Below are 23874 nucleotides of genomic sequence, written 5' to 3' on the forward strand. Positions count from 1 at the left end.
TGAGGGTTGCTAATTGGGTGCTGGGAATGTTTATTGATGGGTTAGGATCTCGGATATAGAGTTCTAAGACTATTTTGCAGGCTTTAGTGGCTGGGATTTCTGTAAAGAGGGATATGACATCGAAACTGGCCATTGAGGCTTTACGATTAAGTTGATTAAGGTTAGATTTGAAATTAAAATATTCTTTGATGAATGTCCGTGCTATGTATTTACCAAGATTGTAATTAAACGATTCATATGTTGACATTATTGGTCGTAGTGGACAATCTGATTTATGAGGTTTGGGGACGCCGTAAATTTGTGGTGTGCGTGAGTCGGTTTTACATAGGTAGGAATAAAGTGTTTTTGAAATTGTGTTGGCTTTTTCATTTTTAGTAGTACTTTGTTTAGCTACGTTTCGTGTGTCTTTGTGGGATTTGTGTGTATTGGTTTAAATTTGTTTGTGTCTGATAGGATGTTCTTCATTTTTTGGATGTCTTCATTCGTGTTCATTATGACTATAGTGTTTTCTTTATTTGCTTTTAGAATTTTAATGTTTTTGTCTTGTTTTGGGTTTTTAATCGAATTGATGTCTCTTTTTATAAGGTTTTTTGTTGTTTTTGTCTTCTGTGGAAACTATCACAAGTCCCATGGCTAGGTCTTCTAAGCATGCTTTAATTTTAAGGTTGGGATGTAACCACAGTCATGTGAAAAAGTTAGGACACCCTATGAAAGCCTGTGTATTTGTGTAGCATTTTTGGATATATAGATATTTAATCTCAATTTCAACAATACTGAAAGATTATAGGAATATAACTAAACAATTAAAACTGAAGAAAAGACTTTTCAAGATCTTCTGTAAATGTAATTCTACAAAAATGCATATTTTAACTGAGGAAAAAAGCTAGGACACCCTACCCCCTAATAGCTAGTGTTACCCCTTTGGCTGAAATAACTGCAGTGAGACGCTTCTTGTAGCCATCTATCAGTCTCTGACATCGGTCTGAAGAAAGTTTACCCCACTTCTCAATGCAGAATTCTTTCAGATGTGAGATGTTTGAGGGGTTTCTTGCATGTACAGCCCGTTTCAAATCACCCCACAGCATCTCAATGGGATTAAGATCTGGGCTTTGATTCGGCCATTCCAGGACTCTCCATTTCTTAGTTTTTAGCCAGTCCTTAATGGATTTACTGGTATGTTTTGGGTCATTGTCGTGTTGCAGGATCCAGTTCCGCTTCAGCTTTAATTTTCGTACAGATGGTCTCATATGATCCTCAAGCACCCTCTGATACACAGAAGAATTCATGGTGGATTCTATGATTGTGAGCTATCCAGGTCCTGCTGCAGCAAAGCAGCCCCAAACCATGACACCTCCACCTCCATGCTTTACAGTTGGTATGAGGTTCTTTTCCTGGAATGCTGTATTTGGTTTACGCTAAACATTTCCTCTGTTCTGGTGTCCAAATAATTCAATTTTGGTCTCATCTGTCCAAAGAACATTATTCCAGAAGTCCTGGTCTTTGTCTACATTCTCTCTGGCAAACTTCAGTCTGGCCTTGATGTTTCTCTTATAGAGAAAAGGTTTCCTCCTTGCACACCTCCCATGCAAGTTAAACTTGTGCAGTCTTTTTCTGATTGTAGAGGCATGCACTTTCACATCAACAGTAGCCAGAGCCTTCTGTAGGTCGCGTGATGACATGTTAAGGTGTTTGGAGACCTCTTTTAGCATCTTGCGATCTGCTTTCTGGGTGAACTTGCTTGGACGACAAGACCTGGGCATGTTGGCAGTTGTTTTGAAAGCCCTCCACTTCTTGACTATTTTACGGACAGTGGAATGGCTGATTTCAAAATCTTTTGGGATCTTTTTAAATCTCTTACCAGACTCATAAGCTGCTACAGTTTTCTTTCTGAAGACCTCAGACAGCTCTTTTGCTCTCACCATGGTGCTCACTCTCACTTCAACAGTTAGGAGCACACCAAACTAAATGTCTGAGGTTTAAATAGGGCAAGACTTATTCACAATGCTGAGTAGCGATTTTCTAATCATGTGCACCTGGTGTGATACACCTGTGTATGAGTTGAGCCATTTTAAGTGGGAATAAATGAGGGGGTGTCCTAACTTTTTTCTCAGTTAGAATATGCATTTTTGTAGAATTACATTTACAGAAGATCTTGAAAAGTCTTTTCTTTTAATTGTTTTGTTATATTCCTATAATCTCTCAGTATTGTTAAAATTGAGATTAAATATTTATATATCCAAATATGTTACACAAATACACAGGCTTTCATAGGGTGTCCTAACTTTTCCACATGACTGTAGATGGATTGTGAAGTTCAGTCCTTTGTTAAATATATGTATCTTGTTTGTGTTTAATTGTCGGTCGGTTCTGTTAATTGTGAGGTCAGTCAACGGTTTGTCGTGTTGGTGTCTTTTCTGTTGTCTACATCTTAGTTTTTCTAGTTTTTTGTTGTGGCAGATCTTTTTGTCCCTGTCATTCCTAGTGTTGATTTGGTTGATGTTTTGTTTTATAAGTCTGTAAATCTATGGTTTAATGCAACATACTAGTTGATGGTCTAGGTTCATTTTTTGTTTCATACCAGCCGTTTTCACATGTATAATTTTCTCTACAAGTGGGTTTTCTCGTCATCACGGATCATCATATTTCACAATATTCTTTCCTATGTACATTTTAACGTCAAACGGATCTGTTTTATCATATTACCGTTCTATTTCGTAATGTATATTATGCGTAATTAGACAAGTTATATTTTTGAACGATCTCGTTTGTGTGAAAATTTTTGTCATAAGTCTTGGTGACTAGAAACCCACTTGAAATAAAAATGTATCTCAGAACGGATGGTATGGGTATTAACACTTTTACTAATAAAGCAGAGAACAACGTTTCGACCTTCCTAGGTCATCTTGAGGTTAACAAAATGATGAAGGTCGAAACGTTGTTCTCTGCTTTATTAGTAAAAGTGTTAATACCCATACCAGCCGTTCTGAAATGCATTTCTGCCATAAGTATTTATAACACTACGTAACAAAATGTTTACTTTTTCTTGTTCCTGAGCAAAAAGTGTTATTTCCCAATTGCTTATGGCTAAAGTAAATGGAAATTTCCTATTTTCTCTTCAAACTTTGCTTTTGTCACCTGGGTGATGCAATTTTCAAATTTACCCATTTTTTCCAGAACATTCCAGGTAGATTCAATGCTGAGCAGCTGATAGAGAATTTTCTCGAATGTACAAGAATTTTCAAGAACCTTTTAAAATTTTCTAGAATTTTCCATAATAATATATATATAGGGGCTCACTACTCAACACTTCAGTTTATTTCTAGCTGCCAAAGTGAACACATAGACCTATCTTATTTTATCAGAGATGGCATCAAGAAGTTGCATACATTTTCCAGACGCATTCTGCTATGTATTTGGCCAATTTATCAAGAAAAGAGCGAAAAAGTACTTTGTGACAGCATCTGCTAAAATGTGTGAAGCCTACAAGGCATATTTCGGCATGTCTGTCGGGGATCAAGACAAACCTTGGGCACCTCATTTTACCTGCGAGCACTGCCAAAAAAACTCTAAAAGGTAAGAAAGACAATTATTGCTTGCTTGAGTAGTAAGATTTTATATTATACAAATTTTAGACCTTTTAAAATTTAAATATCTCTTTCTTAATTTCCAATAGTGTAGAAAAATTATCACATATAAAATATTTTGCATGAACCTCTTACACATTAGTTGTGAATGAAAAATTTATTCTTTATAATGACAATTTTATTTTGCTCTTTTGCAGGATGGTACAGAGGGAAAAAGAGAGTCATAAAGTTCGCTATTCCAAGAATTTGGCGTAAACCCATTGACCACTCAAGCGATTGCTACTTCTGTTGGTGGTCCCTTCCAAACGTCGAGCTGGAAAGAATGCATCTGCTCTCATGTATCCGGACCTTCCATCATCCATCGTTTCAGTGCCACACTGCCCTGAGCTTCCTGTACCCACTCCGCCAATGAGAAAGTAACTATTCTCAGAAGAGAGCAGCAAATCAGAAGAGGAGGTAGACCTTGAAGATTCAGATTACAATTTCAGAGGTGCAGCTGACTACCCCAACCAAAGAAATCTCAATGACTTGATTAGAGATCTTGGTCTAACAAAGTTGAATACCGAACTTTTGACATCTAGGCTCAAGGAGTGGGATTTGTTAGATGAAAGTGTGCAACTCGCAAGTTAGAGGAGGCGTCACCGATATTTTTCAATTTTCTTCACTCGTCAAGATGGGCCCTGCTTCTGCCACAGTGTATCTTGGCGCTCATCTTGATAAATTAAAGGAGAACATGGGAGCATACTCAGAGGAGCAAGGCGAGCGCTTACACCAAGATATACTGGACTCTATAACGAAAACATGATGGGACTCTGTATTTGTGGGCTGATACGTGAAAGTGATTTATATTACAGTCGCAAATCTCGAAAAACTACTCACTTCTAAACATTTTTGTATAACTTTAGTATAAATACATATAAATCTTGATTCATATGTTGTTTTGTTCAGACCTTATGTAAATGAAAATGTGCAAATTTGCCCATTTTTACATATAAAATAGGTTAATTTCTAAATTTCATTATCCAGGTCACAAAAGCAAAGTTTGAAGGGGATAATGGCCATTTTCTGTATTTTACAACATAAGCAATTAAGAAATAACCCATACTACCCAGGAACAAAATTTGTGTTATATAGTGTAATAGATACATATGATTTGATCATTATTATATATGTGTTTAAGAGAACTGGAAATTCATTAATGTGAAGTTTTTAAAATAAGATCTATATATTAGGCTTAACTCGATGTTCACGGTATTTATTATACTGCCATTTGTTTTGTTTTGTTTTCCACAATTTCTTCTTGTATAACAAGCTGTACGTGATGAAACACTCAACGTACATCCGTCTTCGTTACAGGCCATAGATAACTCATATAAAGGAGGCAGATAACTAACTGGTTCAGTAGGGGATCTAGGTGGAAAGTTATACCGATACTTCGTACTTGTTATGCGTGTAATAAGATAAACAGTAATCTTAGCAAGAAAAGAAACCTTAAGTGAAAACTTGTGTTTACATACAAAATATACTTCTCCAAAATTATCTTGCTGTGCAAAGTTTTACAAGTTACTTACTTGTTCTGGGCATTTGGGTTTAAAAGTTAACACAGAAACTCCATATTCGGGTGGAAGTTCCAACATGTGTTGTGTGTCACGACCTCCTGAAACTGTGACATAACGAAACGTGAGTTTGCGTGTGAGAATCGTTGTTACGAAACGTTTTGAAACGCTTCTTAATTGTTGAGAAACTTACTTTGTTTTCTTTGATTTGTATGATCCGAACTTCAATTTAATTTACGTATGAAGTTTTAAGGTGTTAAACAGAATAACTCAAGAAATACAGGGGCTTATATAACTTGTGTTAATAGAATGTGGTAGAACCTTCAAGTTGAAGCAATAACAAAGCAGTAAAACACGTTATTTACTTTCGGTGATAATTTCAATCCGTAACAGCAGGGCGAGTAACAATATAATAAAGGGTACGATACTTGTAACTGTTTTTCTCGTAACACTCTTTGTGAATGTAATAACAAAACAAACAGGAAGCGGAATATCCACAGTGTTGCTCAAAGTAAAACATGCAAAATGTAATATTCACAAAATACATACTAAATATATATATATATATGTATATGAATAGATATTATAATCCATATACCTAAATAGACACATCATAGATGTAAAAAATATTTTACACCACGGATGAGCTTTTCTTTCTAATAGTGAATTCCTACCTTTATCCTTGAATGGCCCCATACAGACTTGCTATGGAAAGCTTTGAAGACATCATTTTATTTTAGAATGTAGTTAGTAATCTGAGTTGATGACGTAATGACAATTTGAATGTATAGCTAATGAAGTTGTAAATAAAGGGGCGAGAAACTGTTTGGAAAGTTTTACTAAGCTCTTGAGGTACTCAGTCAAAGAACGTATACATATACTAGGACAAAAAACACTCTTCAGAAAGTTTCAATGAGCACGTGGTTTTCCAGCCGTACTATATCTATCACATATCTCTAAAACTTAATTGTAAACTTTATTGTCACAGTACATGCATAATTTTTTTTCAGAAATTTTCTACTACCTTACCTACGTATAGACAGATAGATCGCTCCCACACACGTATGTACACAATCATATTTACACACATAGTTCGATTCCTCTCGGTGGACATAGCAGATAGCTCTTTGTGGCTTTGCTATAAGAAAATACACACAGAGCCGCAGTTTTAAAAAAAAGTTGTAAAAGCTGCATAAATAATATCACGTATAGTACAGCAAACGACGTACAAATATTTCATTGCACTCTACTAAGTTTAGAAACATTTATACCCAATACAAATAAAATATTTATAAATCTACGGGAGCAACAAGTGAGTCTACGTAATATATTTACATTACTTGTGACGTATCGTTTCAACATTATCTCATTATTCTGTAAGTATACAGGCTCTCGCGTTATCACGTAGAAGTGCTGTTACAGGAGTGGACGTTTTATTGACGTGTTAAATATTAAACCCGTCTGGAAATGAATCACCATGTTTCTTTGCCACTTGTTACGTTTGGTGTAAACAAAGTGTGTCATACTTCATTTAATACAATACGTTGTGAACTACTTTCTTCCTGTCGTGTCAAGCGCTTGACCAGTTATGCTATCTTCTTTTCAATTTTTTTTAAAGATGTGAGTCATAAATTGCGATTTTAATGCAGCTTCAATTTTTTAAACACTTTTTTTTTTGGTTCTTAAGAATCGCCGTCTTTTATATCAGGAAGCGTAAACTCACGTACGAGCACTAGTATGTATAACACACCTGTTTGAACTTCCGCTGGTAGGAGTACGTCATGAACAGCTCTTAACGCAAGATTATCACGAAATTCATCGTTCATATGCGTAAACGTACAAACTTGTAATTTCATCTCCACGTATAACTAGCTTTGAGTGTGGAAATAGCTCGAGCAGACTAAGCATTATTTGTGAAACAAGTTTGGTCTAGTTTGATTTTCGCGCAAAGCTACACGAGGGCTAGCTGCGTTAGCCGTCCCTAATTTTGCAGTGTAAGAATAGAAGGAAGTAGCTAGTCATCACCACCCACCGCCAACTCTTGGACTACTCTTTTACCAACGAATAGTGGGATTGATCGTCACATTATAACGCCCCCATGGTTGAAAGGGCGAGCATGTATGGTGTGACGAGGATTCGAACTCGCGACCCTCAGATTACGAGTCGAGTGTCTTAGCCACCTGGCCATGCTGGGCCTTTGAAATAAGACGTATTTACATACGCATGTAGATCTATGTAACAAATAGTAGTATAACCTTCTTCTGTGATTCAATGTCCCTGTATTTAGTTCTTATGCAACTTCTGCTCCCTTGCACGGAGACTTTTCTCCCACCCTTTCGAAATTGGATCTAAAATAAGCTGTTTATCCATAGTTTTCGCTACAAAATCGTCTTGCGTGATTCCGATTGACCCCATTAGTCTTTTTAGGCCTACTTACGGCAGAATTACTCGTAGGCATATTGCGGAAACATATAATTTCATTTACTACTGGAGAATATTAAACAGAAATATTAGTTACTAAACTTCGTATTAAGCCTTTATTGTCATAATTTCCGTATTCAACTATATAATTGCATTTTTTGTTGTTTAATAAGTATCGTTATAGTTACATTCCGTTTATACCTCAAACATATTTACGGGATAAACTAAATGTGTAAAGAGAACATAAAAAATGCACTATGTATTCCCTCCCGCCCTCACCCGGAATCTCAAACTCGTGAGACAAAATGCACCAGATAAGAGTAAAAATAATTAAAAGAAAAAAAAAACTGACTAGGGAGGTTCCACCTGCATTCTCTCTTTCTTTTCAACTATTCGAGTCTCAGCCATGCATCAAGGTGAGTGGCGCTCTATCTCCTCCAAGATAAAAATTAACCACCAGTTTTTCCTGAACTTTGACATCTCCACTTCTTGCATTTGTGCTGTGTCGATTAAAAGTCGTTAAATGTCGTTTAACATGAAATAAATAATGTATTTCAATGTATAAGATATCAAAGCTAAATTCCAGTGCTAATTTTCTACCATGAGAAAATTTTCCCAGAAGACACCTCTTGTAATGATGTTATTTCTTGTTCACGTTATAAAGAAAATGTAATCTTCAAAACATTGAAAACGTACGGAAACAGCATAAACAGGGAAACATTAAACCCAGGACTAAAGGACGCACATGTGAAGCAGTTCTCTTCTGAAACAAGTGGCACGTGCTTGCCATTCTTACTTAACAATTAATCTCATTATAATTCCCCCATTGATAAAAGTATCAAAATTCTTGCAAGATATCTTGAAGATAAGCTCGTATCACGTACCATGTACAATTTATTTTTAACGTGTCTCGCATTATTGATATTTCCATGTCATCTTAAAACGTTCCAGGTAAACGGACTATGTGAGGTGACGAATAAATGTCCTCATAGGTCAAGCTGAGCCTCATCCATGCTCGACATGCCATACCTCGCGTCACGGTGTATGCTATGATTATCAGAGCACAGCTTCACTTCTGCATGTTTCAATTATATATCTGCTTATTAATTATAAAACTTCATGGTTTTTGTTTTGGTGCATTTGAAGATATTACTGATAGCATACAATCCTGTACGGTAAGTAGTCAATTAATTCAGATCGATAATTCTTAATAACTTCTGTTATTCATAATGTTTTGCTTCTTTGTTGTTAAGCATAAATTTGCACAATGGGCTATTTGTACTTTGGCTACCATGAGTATCGAAACTCGGTTTTCAGTATTATACGTCTACAGATTTACTGCTGTGCCAGTAGAGGGGGAGACAAATCATAATGCATTAACATTATGAAAACTATACTATATGCCCAATTAAAACTTTCAATAAAATAAATATTTTTATATGAGGTCCTCTTTAATATTCATATATTACACAAATATTTTATTGGAATCCGGCCGATTTTGAAAGATTAAGATAATGGACTTGTAACGTGTCTTAAACAAAAGAGAAAACAATATATATATGTAAAAGAGAAAACAAAGTGAAACAAAACACGGTTTATTCCGGCGACTGTCGCTCGTCAAGTTTACTAATGCATGCGTATACAAAGTAATAATAATAAAGTTCCAACAATTACCTGTAGAAGTGGTAATCTTCCTAATATAAAGATCATTAAACTAATATCAGTATTTGTGTATAATACTTTTAGAATAGGATATTATATTCCAGGATTATCCAAAATTTTGGATGTGACTGTTGTGTGCTGACCAAACTTGTGTGTATATTTACAAGTCATCAAATTGCGCGTGCTCTCCACAGTTTCTTACTCTTATCTCACAACTACAGTATACGTGTACTCTCCGCTTGGACTGTTTCAATCATTGTGGAATACATAGTGGAACTGTTATCGGCAATGATCTGAACCACACCCTGTTACTGTGCTTTGTGGCCTCACTTAAAGGCCACTTCCATGTATCTTATGGGTTTAAGTCCATAGCTATGGTTAGTTAAACTCCTAAGGTATGGAAAGTTATTTATCAAAAAACAGTCAAAATTATTACAAACTTATCCTCTCTTCCCTTTTATACTTGGTAAATCATTCGTAATCTCTTTACACATCATTTCCTTTAGGTTTTAGTTTTATTCTCTAAATATGTGTTTCTTCCGATTTGTTCCAGTTATATTTCCTTTTTTTTGTTTCCTAGTGCATAATATACACACGTACACACACACACACATATATATATATATATATATATAGTTTAACTGTGGTACAGCAATAAACATACAAAGGAAATAACTTACAACTGTTATAAATTAGAATCCAATTTTTTGTTTTACTCTGTAGTATGTGTGTGTTTTCTTAGACCAAAGCCACATCAGGCTATCTGCTGAGCCCACCGAGGGGAATTGAACCCCTAATTGTAGCGTTGTAAATCCGGAGACATACCGCTGTATTAGCAGGGAGCGTACTCTGTAGTAACGCTTACTTATTTCAATATCCAAAATGCCTTATAAGATATATTTGAAGGACGAAAAGCTAAATATAAGTCAAAAATACAGTTAAAAACTAGTTTGAAAACTATTTACTTCACTTTATTGCGAATACTTGCAAGTGAGTAAATTAAAAAAAACAAATAATTAGTCATGATGGGGAAACTGAAGTTTAAGAATGAAGATTAAAACGGTTGACAAAACAGACAACATTCTATTTACAAGTTCGAACGTTTCGAAATAACTTATTTCATCATCAGTGTTACAAAGATGATTGTTACTAAAATTATAATAAAATAACGTAATTATTAGTTTATTTAGTTACTGAGAAAAGCAGTTAAAGGATGGATAAAACAACGTTTATATATATTTATATATATTACAAGCAACTGTGTTACGTGCGAAAATTTAGAATAATTTTAGGCCTAAAGAGCTTTGTGAAACATTTAGGGTCGAGTGGTCTTTAGCTTTGAGTATACTTCATTTAATGTATAGGTCAAGGTCTGAAGATTCAGTGGTAATGATAGAGAAGTCGCTAAATCAGAAATTGTGACCTGTTGTTTCAGAATTTTAACGAATGGATGAGTGGCTGGGTTTAAGTACTGGAAAGTTGGTTCTGTTAAACACTTCTAGATGTTCACAGACTGTAGTTCTTAAGTGGCGTTTAATTTTGCCGATGTACGTGACCTTCCAGTAACTATGCGTAGAAGTTTAAGTATTTGATCTTTGTAATGAAATAGGTTTTTAATGCGGAAGCTAGGTCTCTATTTTATTCTTAGCTTGATTTGAGGGCAGAAGGTTTTTATTAAGGAAGAGGGCTTTTGTTGTTCCTTTTATAAGTTGGTAAGGATTGCCAACCCATGATTCCAAAACGTTCGAACTTGTAAATAAAATGTTGTAAGTTTTGTCAACCATTTTCACCCTCGTTATTAAACAAATATCGAACTGGAAACACAAAGAGTAGAAAATGTTTATGTAACAGAAGATTTCATGTTCAAATACACAGAGCTTAAAAAAAAAAAGAGACAAAATTCAAATCTTAATAAAACAAACTAAACACTGAACCCTGGAAAGCTAGACTTTGCTTTGTAGACTCGAGTTAAATAATAAAAAAATTGAACATGGAATAAACGATTTTGCCATTTTAACACTGTCTTGAGAGTTTCCATTCATTTCTTGCCCATACTCTTGTTTTGAATTTAACACAGAGTTTGTTTTTGTTTTGTTTTGTTTTTATTTTCGCGCAAAGCTACTCGATTTAGCGGTGTAAGACTAGAGGGAAAGCAGCTAGTCATCACCACCCACCGCCAACTCTTGGGCTACTCTTTTACCAACGAATAGTGGGATTGATCGTCATATTATAACGCCCCCACGGCTGAAAGGGCGAGCATTTTTAATTAATCAGATGTGACAATAAAGAAGGCTTAACGCCTATATGATGAGGCTATATCCGCCCAAAAACTTTCCTTAATCACCCCAACCAGCGTGTTGCACACAGCGGTGATCTACACATTTTGTTGCAAACATCTTATACACATAATATTCTGCTTGGCCTACATGGAAAAGGCTGGCACCGGACCTGAAACTAAATATTAACATAAGCCAGATTATAAAGAGTCTTTCTCGTTACTAGATCAACTGACGTGTAAAACAATAGAATAAATCACGAGACATATTTTTTAGGGCTTCACAGGCAAGCTTTAATTCTTAATTAATAAATTTACTCAGCTGTAACTATTGTACAATTATTTTGAAATTATTTTGCTACGTTACAGCACCGAATCTCTTTATGACACTATAATTACACAGACTTGCGAATTTAAACTTCATGCAAATTGCTTTGGTTTAAATGAAACGGAGTTCCCATAATTCTGTTACGCAGATTTCAAAAATAATATTCATATTTTTCTATCACATAAGGTTTTTGATAAATCGGGTTAGATCAAATTTACAACAAATGCACCACAAATATAACATATTTTTTTTAGTCATTTACACAACCTCTTGTTGCCATAACGACGAATAAATAATATTAAAAAGAAGCAATAATGTCAAAGTGCACGCACCAACAAATACTATCAAAACTGACACGTCAGGTGGCCTGTTAACCATCTATATTCTAGCGGTGTGTTTCTCGTGGGTTATAAAATAATCGCTAAGACACTCACGTCGCGATTGGTTAAGAGAAATCTACAGCAAGCGGTTTTCAACATTTCAAGCATACAAGATGTGACACGATTTCATTAAAGATAATTCACTTTTGTAAAAGTACTTATCACTTTTGTGAAAAATCTGTACGTAATGGAGAAAAATAGATATTTTCATATTCATCGTAGAGGAATTACTGAAGAACATGTAAACATTTCAAGGTAATAAAATCATCGCAGGCCTTTGTCATTGAACTAACATGAGAAGAAAAGTGCAGTTTTGTAATTTGATCATAGGTGCATGTGTGAAATTTATATATTGTATACATCGTGGTCCTTTCATATCTGCTATCCAGGAAAATTACAAATCATCTTTTGAGTTTATAAGTGTGTGTGTGTTTTCATTTAGCAAAGCCACCTTGGGCTATTTGCTGAGACCACCGAGGGGAATTGAACCCCTAATTTTAGCGTTGTATATCCGTAGGCCTACCGCTGTACCAGGGGGGATGTTTATAAGTGTCATATTACTTGTGCCTGACATGGCCAGGTGATTTGGGGGCTTAGCTCGCAATCTGTTGATCACAGGTTCGAATCCTCGTCTCACGAAATATGCTCGCTTTTTCAGCTGTAAAGGCGTTATAATGTTCAATCAATCCCACTATTTATTAATAAAAGGCCCGGCATGGCCAAGTGAGTTAAGGCGTTTGACTTATAATCTTAAGGTCGCAGGTTCGAATCCCCGTCGCAACAAACATGTTCGCCTTTTCAGCCGTGGGGGCGTTATATGTTACGATCAATCCCACGACTCGTTGGTAAAAGAGTAATCCAAGGGTTGGCGGTGGGTGGTGATGACTAGCTCCCTTCCCTCTAGTCTTACACTGCTAAATTAGGGACGGCTAGCGCAGATAGCCCTCGAGTAGCTTTGCGCAAAATTCAATAAACAAACACTACTATTTGTCAACTGACAAGTTGGCTGAGAAATATACTTGTAGATTTATTAAATGCACGTGACATTTTATAAACTCTCCTTTGTTTTATTAAACTAAATGCTTATTTTTTACATGTGCAAGTCGAATTTTAACTCTACGTGAAAGTTTATAAATCTACGACGATTATAAAATGTCATGTGCTTTTAATAAATCAAGCAATTTACAGTTTTTAATGACATTTATAAACTGTTTTTTTTTTGTTTTTTAATTTCGCGCAAAGCTACGTAAGGGTTATCTGCGCTAGCCGTCTCTACTTTAGCAGTGTAAGACTAGAGGGAAGGCAGCTAGTCAACACCACCCATCGCCAACTCTTGGGTTACTCTTTTACCAACAAATAGTGGAATTGACTGTAACATTATAATGCCCCTACGGTTGAAAGGGCGAGCATGTATGGTGTGACGTGGTTTCGAACCCGCCACCCTCAGATTATGAGTCGAACGCCTTTACCCACCTGGCCATGCCGGGCCAGATTTATAAACTGAGTAATCAGTACGTAAATTGCGGTTACAATTTAGCTTGAATTAGAAAGTTATGTTTTTCGTCCATATACTAATCGTTTAAATATACTTGGGAGTGGCACAGTTGCTACTCTATTTTAAAACGATCGCTGCGAAGTAGCCGAAAGTCTGTTCAAACAAGAAAATAAACTGGGTTTCGATACTCGTGGTGGACACAGCACACTTAGTCTATTAATAATAAATTGGAAAACAGCGATTTATAAGCTTAATAAAGTGATTTTGGAAGGGGGTTACTAGATGTTTCAACAGAACATTGGCCTGTCTTTTCCAGGTAATCATTATGTTGTTTTGTTTTGAACAACAAGTAAAGAAATATATATTTTTCCGCTTTCGACTTCTATGTTAAAAAGTTATTAATTACTACTGTTTTTGGTACAACTCGTTAAGTAAGTAATTTCGAATCAAATGAAGTAATCGAGAAAACTTGCGTGTTGAAAACTCGGTCAAGGATTTTTTTATGTTTAATGCCTAAAATATATAGTTGTCGAACAGCAAGTACAAAGTATCTTGTCATCGTTTCTGGTTCGATAAAGCCGATTTTACATGTATAACGTACATGTCACACAACATTATGTGTTACACATATTACCAGAAAGACTTGTTCTATCTGGTTCAAGGCTATTAGAACGGTGTTCATTGTTTTTCCCTTGTATATGTGCAGAGTGTTCACATATGTTACACGTTTCTATTTCACTGTATATTGCCATAAGGACCTATAAACGTTCACCTACACGCAGATGATGACATTAAACAATTATGACTCAACTGTTAGGGACAATCGATAAATCAGGCGAAAACAGAAAAGTTTATTTTTAAAGCAAGTGTTTAACAAGTTGTTTTAGAAGTTCGCTTGAAGCTATACAAGGGCTAGTCTTAAATGTTCTGAAATTTGAATTGAGGTACTACAGAGGAAAAAACAAATAGACTAGTGCCCATTGCTTAATCTCATTTTGTTTGTTTGTTTTAATTTCGCTTAAAGCTCTGGGAGGGCTATATGCGCTAGCCGTCCCTAATTTAGCAGCTAGTTATCACCACCCACCGCCAATTCTTCGGCTACTATTCTTCCAACGAATAGTGGGATTGATCGTAACTTTATAAAGCCCCCACGGCTGAAATTGTGAGCATATGTGGTGAGACGGGGATTCGAACCCGCGACCCTCAGATTACGAGTCAAGCGCTTTAACCACCTGGCCATCTCGGGCTTGAATCACTGTCTCTTATATAATGTAACGATAGCCTTAAAAAGTGGATCGTGTTTTTATGATAACGTGTTGTGAACCACGAATCCTCAGGTTCACAGTACACGCCCTGGTCCCTTATTCAAGTCTATAGCGTGGCCAGTAAAACGTCAAGTATTTAAATTTTATCTGTTGTAACTAAAGCACCTTATTATTAAGACAAAATGAGCTACCGAAAAATGATTGTTTTTTTTAATTATATCTCTTAATTTTCGAATTAATAACAACACAACTTGTTATTTTTAATAACAGATTCCGACTGCACAAACAGCTACTAAGGACAATGCATCCTTTTACCTATAGGCCCTGAGGCGAATACAGTTTTGAAAAATGATAACATTTGATTTTGTACCTTACAGCTTTGTGACAGTTTCGGTTATTATATTCTGTGATTTAATAAGTTGATAGTACTTTCTAGAATTGTAACGGTTCTCCTTAAACGATGTGTGTTCGCTACCACAAAAATGGAAATATGGTCATTGAACTGAAAATAATTATGAATAACCTACAGATTAGCTCAGATTGATATAATTTGTTCATCATGAAGTATTCCTCTCCAAACACATTTTTAAATGTTCAGAAAACACAAGTACTTAATTGCTTTATCATTTTTCAGTCCATGTAAGATTTCACATCTGAGCTGAATTTTGTGTTTTCTTCTGCAATCCTCTTTAAAGCAACACTTCAGGGATTTTTAATAGAGTTTTGGAACATAGTATGTTAATACAATCAAACTATAGTGTTTTTTTTGTCTTTTTTATTGCTCTTAGATGATTTTCACTTTAAATTATATACTTCTGATGACAACATTTCCAAATGTGTTCTAGTTCTGTTTAAACAGGCATGTTCTGCTTTTCTACTTCTTTACAATGTTTCTAACTGGGAAAACGGCCATTTATTTGTTTTATGTTTTGAGTATAATTACTAATATAAGAACCATCTGTCCACTGGTTTAGGGAAATCAAGTTTCATTCACCTCTCAGTATTTTTTACAATTGAATTTATTTAGATCTGCAACCATTATGTATTTAGGGCAAGCTTTGTATTCAAGTTCTTTGTTTTTTACCTCAGAATTTTCAGTCTCCATGGCAACAACCTAAAAACCCACTTAACCGGCGGCAAGCCCACAGTTTATAGATTACGTCATTTAACCCAACTTTCTCGGACAGGTACCTTATCAAGCTTGGTTTCCAAAGAAAGTTCTCTGGAAATCCCCATTATTTCCGACAATTCTTTCCTCCGATGGTGTATACTTGTCCGGCTATTGTGTGTATAATATCTATCATGCTAACAACCTAGCTTTTTGTGTGTGTGTGTGCAAGTACGTTTTTTTCTGTGTTGTCTACCATATCCCATGGCATATGTTAAGCTGCGGAGTTTATACACTAAATGCGAACTTATTCCAGTTTTATTTGCTTATTTAGAGCTTTGACTTAGAATAATCAAATTCGAATTCTACGTTTATAGTATTTTTGTACACACGTGTTAAGTCTGAGATGCAAACTAGATACTTTTGAAATTTCGTTATTTGTTGCTTTTCTAGAGGTTCTCAAAATCAGAATCTCACATATGTTAGATAAACGAATATGTAGTTCACAAGCGTTTCTGGTTTTATCTATAAATACCTTTTATTATGATTCTGCTTTCTATTTTTTTATTTATTTATGAATATTGAACATTTACATATGTTTTCAAATTAGACCCAAAACTCGAGCGCTTTCGAATAGTTGACTATTCTTTTATTTTCCTAAATAAGAATAGTTAACTCAATTATTATAAAAGTTATATAATATAATATAAACATTATATAATAAAACTATTATAAAACATAATAAAAGGAATTTATAGATAAAACCAGAAACGCTTGTGAACTACATATTCGTTTATGACGAAGACCAATTTCTGATTGGTCAAAACTTTATTCACACGTGATGAGTGCATGTAATTCTCTTTATTACATACACGTGTATGTAAATAAATTGTGATGATTATGTTTAATGGACAGATTTAAATGAACTTATCTTGACCTCCTTACAAACACTTACATGTTTCAAATAAAAGAAGTAAAGTGGAAAAAAGCAAAAGACGTAATAAAAGAGTAAGAATAATAAGAAAGCAGAATTTGCGAGATGTTAAGCCTAATCATAAGGAACATAATTGTTTGTTGATGATAGCCGGAATTAGATTTCACGTGTAAGAAAATATAGCACCAAGTTATTCACCAGCGAAACACTAATATTTATACAGTTGTAGACACGAACAGTTTTTTTTTTTTTTTAGTTTATATATTCCCATCAAACAAAAGTTATTTTAAAATAAGTCATATACAACTGAATTTCGCTTAGGTATATCAAAAATGTAATTTACCAGCCGACTTCAGAAGTATGCGTGGGTTGCATGAATATCAAAAATAAATTCAAAGTAGCATGTATGATTTTGTGTGATATACCGTTTGTTGTTCCGCTTATACGTTGAGTTACTGTTGTCCGCAGCAATGAAAGAACAGTGTTATTGAAACTCTATAATAAAGCTGTGAACGAGTATTAATATAGCAATAATAGTACACATCTATGGAGCATAATAAATAAACTGAGTTTTTAGAAAACTGTTTAATTTCGAAGTCTAAAGTTCGACACCTTTTTTCACTTCACTTATATCGTGTATAGGTTTTTCTCATAGTTACAATAAAGCATGCTCGCGTCAACAGTATGTTTGATCTAAGGAGTACATTAATGTTTCATATCCAATAATTAAAAAATCTAAATATGCAAAAAAGTGTGTTCATTTCTAAGGAAATAATAGAACATGTTATTTCACCGATATTTTTATTTGCATCACAGTGCAAGCTGAGTGATTCTGTCTGAATGTAATCGTGACACGATTAGTTAAAGTTTGACAAATATAAACTAAAACCACCCTGTTAAATTTATGTGCAGCAATTCTATAGTTGGAATAGACTTGACACTGCTCGAGCTCTCCCCACTCTTCATCTTGGCTCAGTGGCAAGTCTTAGGGCTGATAACTAAAAACTGGAATTTTATGTGCACAGTGGATAGAGCACAGATAGCCAATTGTGTAGATTTACGCTTAAAGCTAAATAGTAATGAAAAACATGCAAAATTTTACATTGTTCGAAACTGTAGTCCTCAGCTATTCATCAGACGGGCTGACACATCAACGCATTATAATAATTATAAGTTGTTATATGATATTGCATTATCCTAACTAAGCTCTTATATTGAATTTGATATTAGATTTAAACAGGTAAACTGAATTTAAAATCTCATAACAAGATAAAATAGTTAAGGAGGTAATCTCGCAAAGTTGTTGTATGTAATATTTTACAAAGCGCGATTTTATAAAACGTAGTTCATACATACAAGAGAATGGCAGTTTTCGACTTTTACCCCAACAAAATAAATAATACAACGTGCCTGATAATTTTTTAGTATTCTCTTATTACTAGAACCGAACACCACCAACAGACAGAACCAAACGTCTTTTGTTTTAATTTAAACGTCGATAAACCAAATTAACACAGGATCTCCAAACACAGAAACACGTGAAAATTTCTACCATTCCACATTAGCACTGTTTCCACGGTTTTATCTGAGCAACTCCAGCCATGCAAAGCGTCTTAGTATTGTACTCTAAAACATTCTTCAAACAGGACCTGTTTCTTGGAAACGCAGGTCTGCGAGGTAGGATCTCAGGTGAAATCATACTTACCTTTTCTTTCGTGATGACGAGAAACCAATTTGAAGTAAAAATGTACCTCAAGACGGCTGCTATGGATTTTAAAACTTTTATTAAAACAAAGTGGAGCCGTCTTGAGATACACTTTTACCTTTTCTTTCTTTTTAAGGGAGAGGGGATGGAAAGGAGCTAACCTTATTGCCTATGTGATGACTGGAAGGAATACCATGCTAAATATTTAACAGGTCTTACGGAACAGGATGCGATTTGGTTGTTAACTTGTAAATTAGACTAGTGCAGTTTCTAGAATTTGTGATTCCACTGATATTTTGACTCACATTTTTGTCAGACGGGAAGTGAGAAGTTTTTATTTTATTTTTTATTACTGCATTTCAACAATGGCGTGTGTATGTATTTTCTTATAGCAAAGCCACATCGGCCATCTGCTGAGTCTACCGAGGGGAATCGAACCCCTTATTTTAGCGTCGTTAATCCGTAGACTTACCGCTGTACCAGCGTAGGGTTTAACAATGGCTTTCTTCAAATTGTCTTCCGATGAATTGAAACAAATTATGAAAATAATTGTTCGAGTTGAGTAACTGAACACATAAAAGATGTACATTATCCACCGTGCGACTGGTAACTACTACATATAAATGTGTATCTTACATAAGTATATGCTTAATTTTACGTTCAGTTTACATTTTAGTATATGGGTAATTACATATAAGAAAAAGATGTATTTCTTATTATTATTTGTATAGTTACTATAATATCAGTATAATATTTCAACCTTATTATGCAATTTCAAAAAAATATAACTTATTCCCATGTTTTGTTTTGTTGGTTTTGGAATTTCGCACAAAGCTACACCAAGGCTATCTGCACTAGCCGCCCCTAATTTAGCAGTGCCAGACTAGAGAGAAGGCAATTAGTCATCACCAACTCTTGGGCTACTCTTTTATCACCGAATAGTGGGATTGACTGACACTTTATAACGCCCCCACAGCTGAAAGGACGAGCATGTTTGGAGTGACGGGGATTCGAACCCGCGACCCTCGGATTATGAGTCGAGCACCTTATCCATTTGGCCATGCCAGGCTATCATCATGTCCTACGTGTAAAAGAAATTGACGCACGTTAACCTAACATTCGTATTTGACTAGCAGTGGCATATCTAGGGATCAAGGGGGAAATCTGTCCCCGGGCTCAGCATCGGGGGTGGGAGGGCGCCAAATTGATGTTACTTAATTAGGAATTATAGCTTACATTTTGTCATTAGAGGACGCGAAAACTGACTTTGTCCCCAGGCGCTGAAAACCCTAGCTACGCAACTATTGACCAGAACAAAATTAAACATCTGTTACAACGTTAAACAACTGCTGTCTCTTTGGATAGTCTCATCAAATAATGGAATTTGACTATTATTCTTATAAATTACCCATGGTCTCAAAATATCTAACATAATTTGGTGGGATGGAAAGGCGAATCCTTGGGTTCATAATCTGGCTTGCTAACCAAAGATCACTAACACTCTAACAACTGTTAAATAATCAACCACACAACAACTTCTGGTTAGACACATTTTGAGAACTCACACTAGCACCCACTATGTAAGATAATTTCTGAATTAAAATATAGAAATTGATATCACATTTGTAAGTTTGCACTATAAATAGATGGACTGGCATGCCAGTGGTTAGGGCGCTAGACTCGCATTTTGAAGAGATAGGGTTCGAATCCCCGTCATACTAAATGTGCCCGCCCTTTCAGCTGTGTGGACGTTATAATGGGATAGTTAATCCCACTATTCGTTGGTAAAAGAGCAGCCCAAGAGTTGGCGGTGGGTGGTGATAAGTAGTTGCCTGCTTTCTGATATTTCACTGCTAAATTAAAAATAGGGGCAGCTAGCGTGGATAGGCCTCGTGTAGCTTTGTGGGAAATTCAACACCAACAAATAATGAAAAATATACCACTTTTCGACAAGGTAATAGAACAGCACTCAGTCTGCATGGTTGGACGCCTGCGTGTTTAAAATTTCATGCTTTTTCACTAAACATGCGACAAATTTGAAACAATGCTTTATTGAATTTGAGTTATTTAAGATGGATGATTTATTTTTCACGAAATAAATAATTATTAGGGGGCTTACTTAACCTACTTTCTGATACAACTTTCGCTCTGATTTCCCGCGACCACAATTACGTTAAACATTTAACTCTTCATACATTATTATATTAAAATGAAATTATGCTTTTAATTATTCATATGTTCAATTGTGTAATCCAAATGGTGAAAACAAATTACAAAACACACGTGTGTTTTGTAGTAATTTCACGTCTTATGTGATGAAAATGAGAAAGAAATATAATTTTTTATGATCGTAATTGCTTCTCATTGTTACATATAAAATATCTTTCCTGTCTTTGCTGCGTTCTTTTAAAGTGGATTTAACCAATAAATTCAACGTGGAATGATTTTTTTTTCTGTTGGACCCTTTTGCCGTTTTTCTTGATTTCTGCCACTACAGTCGTACAGTAGTGTGTTTGCGGACTCATCATCACTAAAAACCGTGTTTCGATACCCGTTGTGGGCAGAGTACAAATAGTCCATTGTGTAGCTTTGTGTTTCCTACCAAACAATCAAATTCTTGATTTCAAGATGACGTTTCGGAATCCATGCTGAGTTCTTCATCAAACCACTACGGAGCCCGAAACATTGTCTCAAAATCAAGGAATAATGGCATCTTGCTATAAACAGTCTACAATGATATTAGTATGCAACAAACGAAAACGTTTTTACATATCGTGTCTCCACGACATACACACGAAAAAACGGCTTGGTTTTTTATGTCTTTACGGCATACGCCATTACTGACCCATAGCTTTTATCACACTGAAGACAAAAAAATATTTTTCAAATCTGAACGTGTAAGAAATGAAAGAAAATGGCCTATGATAAATTGCATTTTGAAAGATACAAACATACACTACGTCACTCATTCCCAAACTATTTTAGTCTATGGTTCCTTTGGTGTGAATAAAAAGTTTCAGGACCCCCCAACCTACAAAAATGCCTTATAATTGTGATTTATTAATTACACAAAATAATTACTAATGAACTTTACTGATATCTATGAAATACTGATTGCATGTTTTTAACTTAATGTGGCTCTTTTCTTATCAATACATACGTGTTATAATTAGCAATTTGTTATGCTTGGGTTAGATTTATAGACTGATGAACAATTAAGTACACATTTACTTTTATGCAAGGTTATCTTATTTTCGTTTCAAAATATGAAGTAATCCTGTAATTTAAGTATTAAGATTGATAAAATGCATAATTAAACATTTTATTTACAAATTAATATACAGTTAAACTAAAATAAAGCATAAAGAAAACATAGTACTCCCCAGAAAAAGCTTCACGACTCTCACATTAGGAAATGCACTACGCGACTTAATGTAGTCGTATTCAAACTCTGAAATACTAATACACTTCTCATGTCCACTTTGGAAGTTCGTTAGGATGAGTTACACTGAGTATTGGGCATGAATTGGTGATTAGTGTGTATCAGAGGGTCTGTAGTTCAGGTTCTGTTGTCAAAAAAGTTGTGTATATATATATATACAATCCACACTCTAGGAAGATGTATGCATTATAAGAGTAATGGACAATTCCCACAACCTGATTACAGTAGCCCATGAGTTGACAATTGGTAGGGTTGACTAGCTGCCTGCTTTATAGTTTATCAATTCAAAATGAGGAATGTTTAGTCCTATATATACGTTCACAAGAATATCGCAAACAAACAGACATTCACCGATTTATTTGATCACTCAAGAAATAAAGAATTTTAAAGTTTACAAAATGGGTAATACAGAATAAACATTATAAAAATAAAATAAAAGTAGTAGTTTATAGAGATGCAAATATTGCATGCAAGTTGTTTTAACCTGACATGGTTATGGTTATTCTCACATGCATTGAAACAATTCATTTAGTAACTGTGAGAATAAGTGTTGAACTGAAAGAAAGAAAAACTAATTCATCTGACACTGAATTCTTCTTTCATCAGGGGTCTTTAGTTTTGTTTGCGTCACAAGGTCATGTGCAATGTGCAGGTGGGGAACGGTACAATAAGGATAGTTTTGTATAAAAAAAACCAGCGAGGTCATATTTTAAAGAACAAGAGACGCTGTTTCTCTAATAATAAAAAGGGGAGCTATTTCTGCGACAAAAAATTAGAATCTTTTTCTGTAGCAAAAGCAAAAGGAGTCACCCGTGCAGGAGAATTGTTTGTTTTTCACGAGAAAAGATAACATTTTGGTTACATGTTTATCTTTTCCACACGTCTATCCCTTACAACAACTAATTCAGACTTCGTTTGATATTTAGTACAAAGCTACACAATGGGCTATGTGTGCTGTACCCAGTGCGATTATCGAAACCCGATTTTTAGCGTTATAAGCCCTGAGATAAACTAATGAGCCCCCAGAGAAGGCCTACTTCAAAGAGTAACATACAAGGACAAAACATAAAACTGTAGTCAATTCCTTGTTTATCATATCATATTAAATGGTGTTGACCACTCTTAAGAGATTTTCAACACAACTTTCGTGGTTCTTTATATCTTATTACCAGTTTGATCATCAGTCAACTGGTTTAGTTAATTTCCTGTCCTGAATTTACAAAACCTATTGTTTTAGTTTATTATTGTTGTTTCCATATGCTGATATGAAATCAAAAAATTTTGTTTCCTAAGTCTCAAGCGAGACTGGGATCTTTACCTGCTGAAGAATTCTCTCTGTCCGTCGAAAGTGTTAGGTCAAATAAAAGTGTTTGTTGATTATTGTACAACAAACTTAACAAGTAGTTTTTTTGTGTAAATGAACTTTGAATCCATACGAAAAATAAAAACAACTTAAAACAAGTAATATCCTAAATTAAAATACTTATATGCGTTTATTTAGAAATTTGAAAGCACTTTCGAACTTTTAATAAACTCTTAGTAGCACGGTGGTATGTTTGCGGATTTACAATGATAAAAAAACAGGTTTAGTTACCCATGGTAGGCAGCGCACAAATAGCTCCACGTGTAGCTTTGTACTTAGTTATCAACAAACAAACAAACAGGTATATTCTATAATTTGAACGATTTAAACGAATCGATATTTGCATTTTCTGTTTA

At 34.9% G+C, this 23874-nt stretch overlaps 2 protein-coding genes and 1 long non-coding RNA gene across 6 annotated transcripts in view; 2 read left to right on the forward strand and 1 right to left on the reverse strand.

Moving 5' to 3' along the window:
- The window catches only part of LOC143236858 (citron Rho-interacting kinase-like), a 39868-nt gene extending 33577 nt beyond the window's left edge, over positions 1–6291 (reverse strand). The window contains exon 1 of one of the 2 annotated variants that reach the window (XM_076475485.1): positions 6170–6291. In XM_076475485.1, the coding sequence (XP_076331600.1) occupies positions 6170–6254 (85 nt within the window). In that variant the 5' untranslated portion in view covers positions 6255–6291. Of the gene's footprint in view, positions 1–5814; positions 5937–6169 lie in introns of those variants that run through there. The other variant, XM_076475486.1, reaches the window with a different exon arrangement.
- LOC143236860 (bicaudal D-related protein homolog) overlaps positions 1–23874 on the forward strand; it is a 59178-nt gene that overhangs the window by 3246 nt on the left and 32058 nt on the right. The window contains exon 1 of one of the 3 annotated variants that reach the window (XM_076475491.1): positions 8474–8736. The exons of the other annotated variants lie outside the window; for them this stretch is intronic. Within the exon in view, the coding sequence (XP_076331606.1) occupies positions 8611–8736 (126 nt within the window). The 5' untranslated portion in view covers positions 8474–8610. Of the gene's footprint in view, positions 1–8473; positions 8737–23874 lie in introns of those variants that run through there. 3 annotated transcript variants of the gene reach the window in all.
- LOC143236861 (uncharacterized) lies at positions 2932–6290 on the forward strand. Its single transcript, XR_013019773.1, has 2 exons — positions 2932–3573; positions 3782–6290. It is a non-coding gene; the product is annotated as an uncharacterized LOC143236861 (long non-coding RNA).

Source organism: Tachypleus tridentatus, chromosome 13 (genome assembly GCF_004210375.1).
Source record: "Tachypleus tridentatus isolate NWPU-2018 chromosome 13, ASM421037v1, whole genome shotgun sequence".
In the NCBI taxonomy this organism is placed as follows: Eukaryota; Metazoa; Arthropoda; class Merostomata; order Xiphosura; family Limulidae; genus Tachypleus; species Tachypleus tridentatus.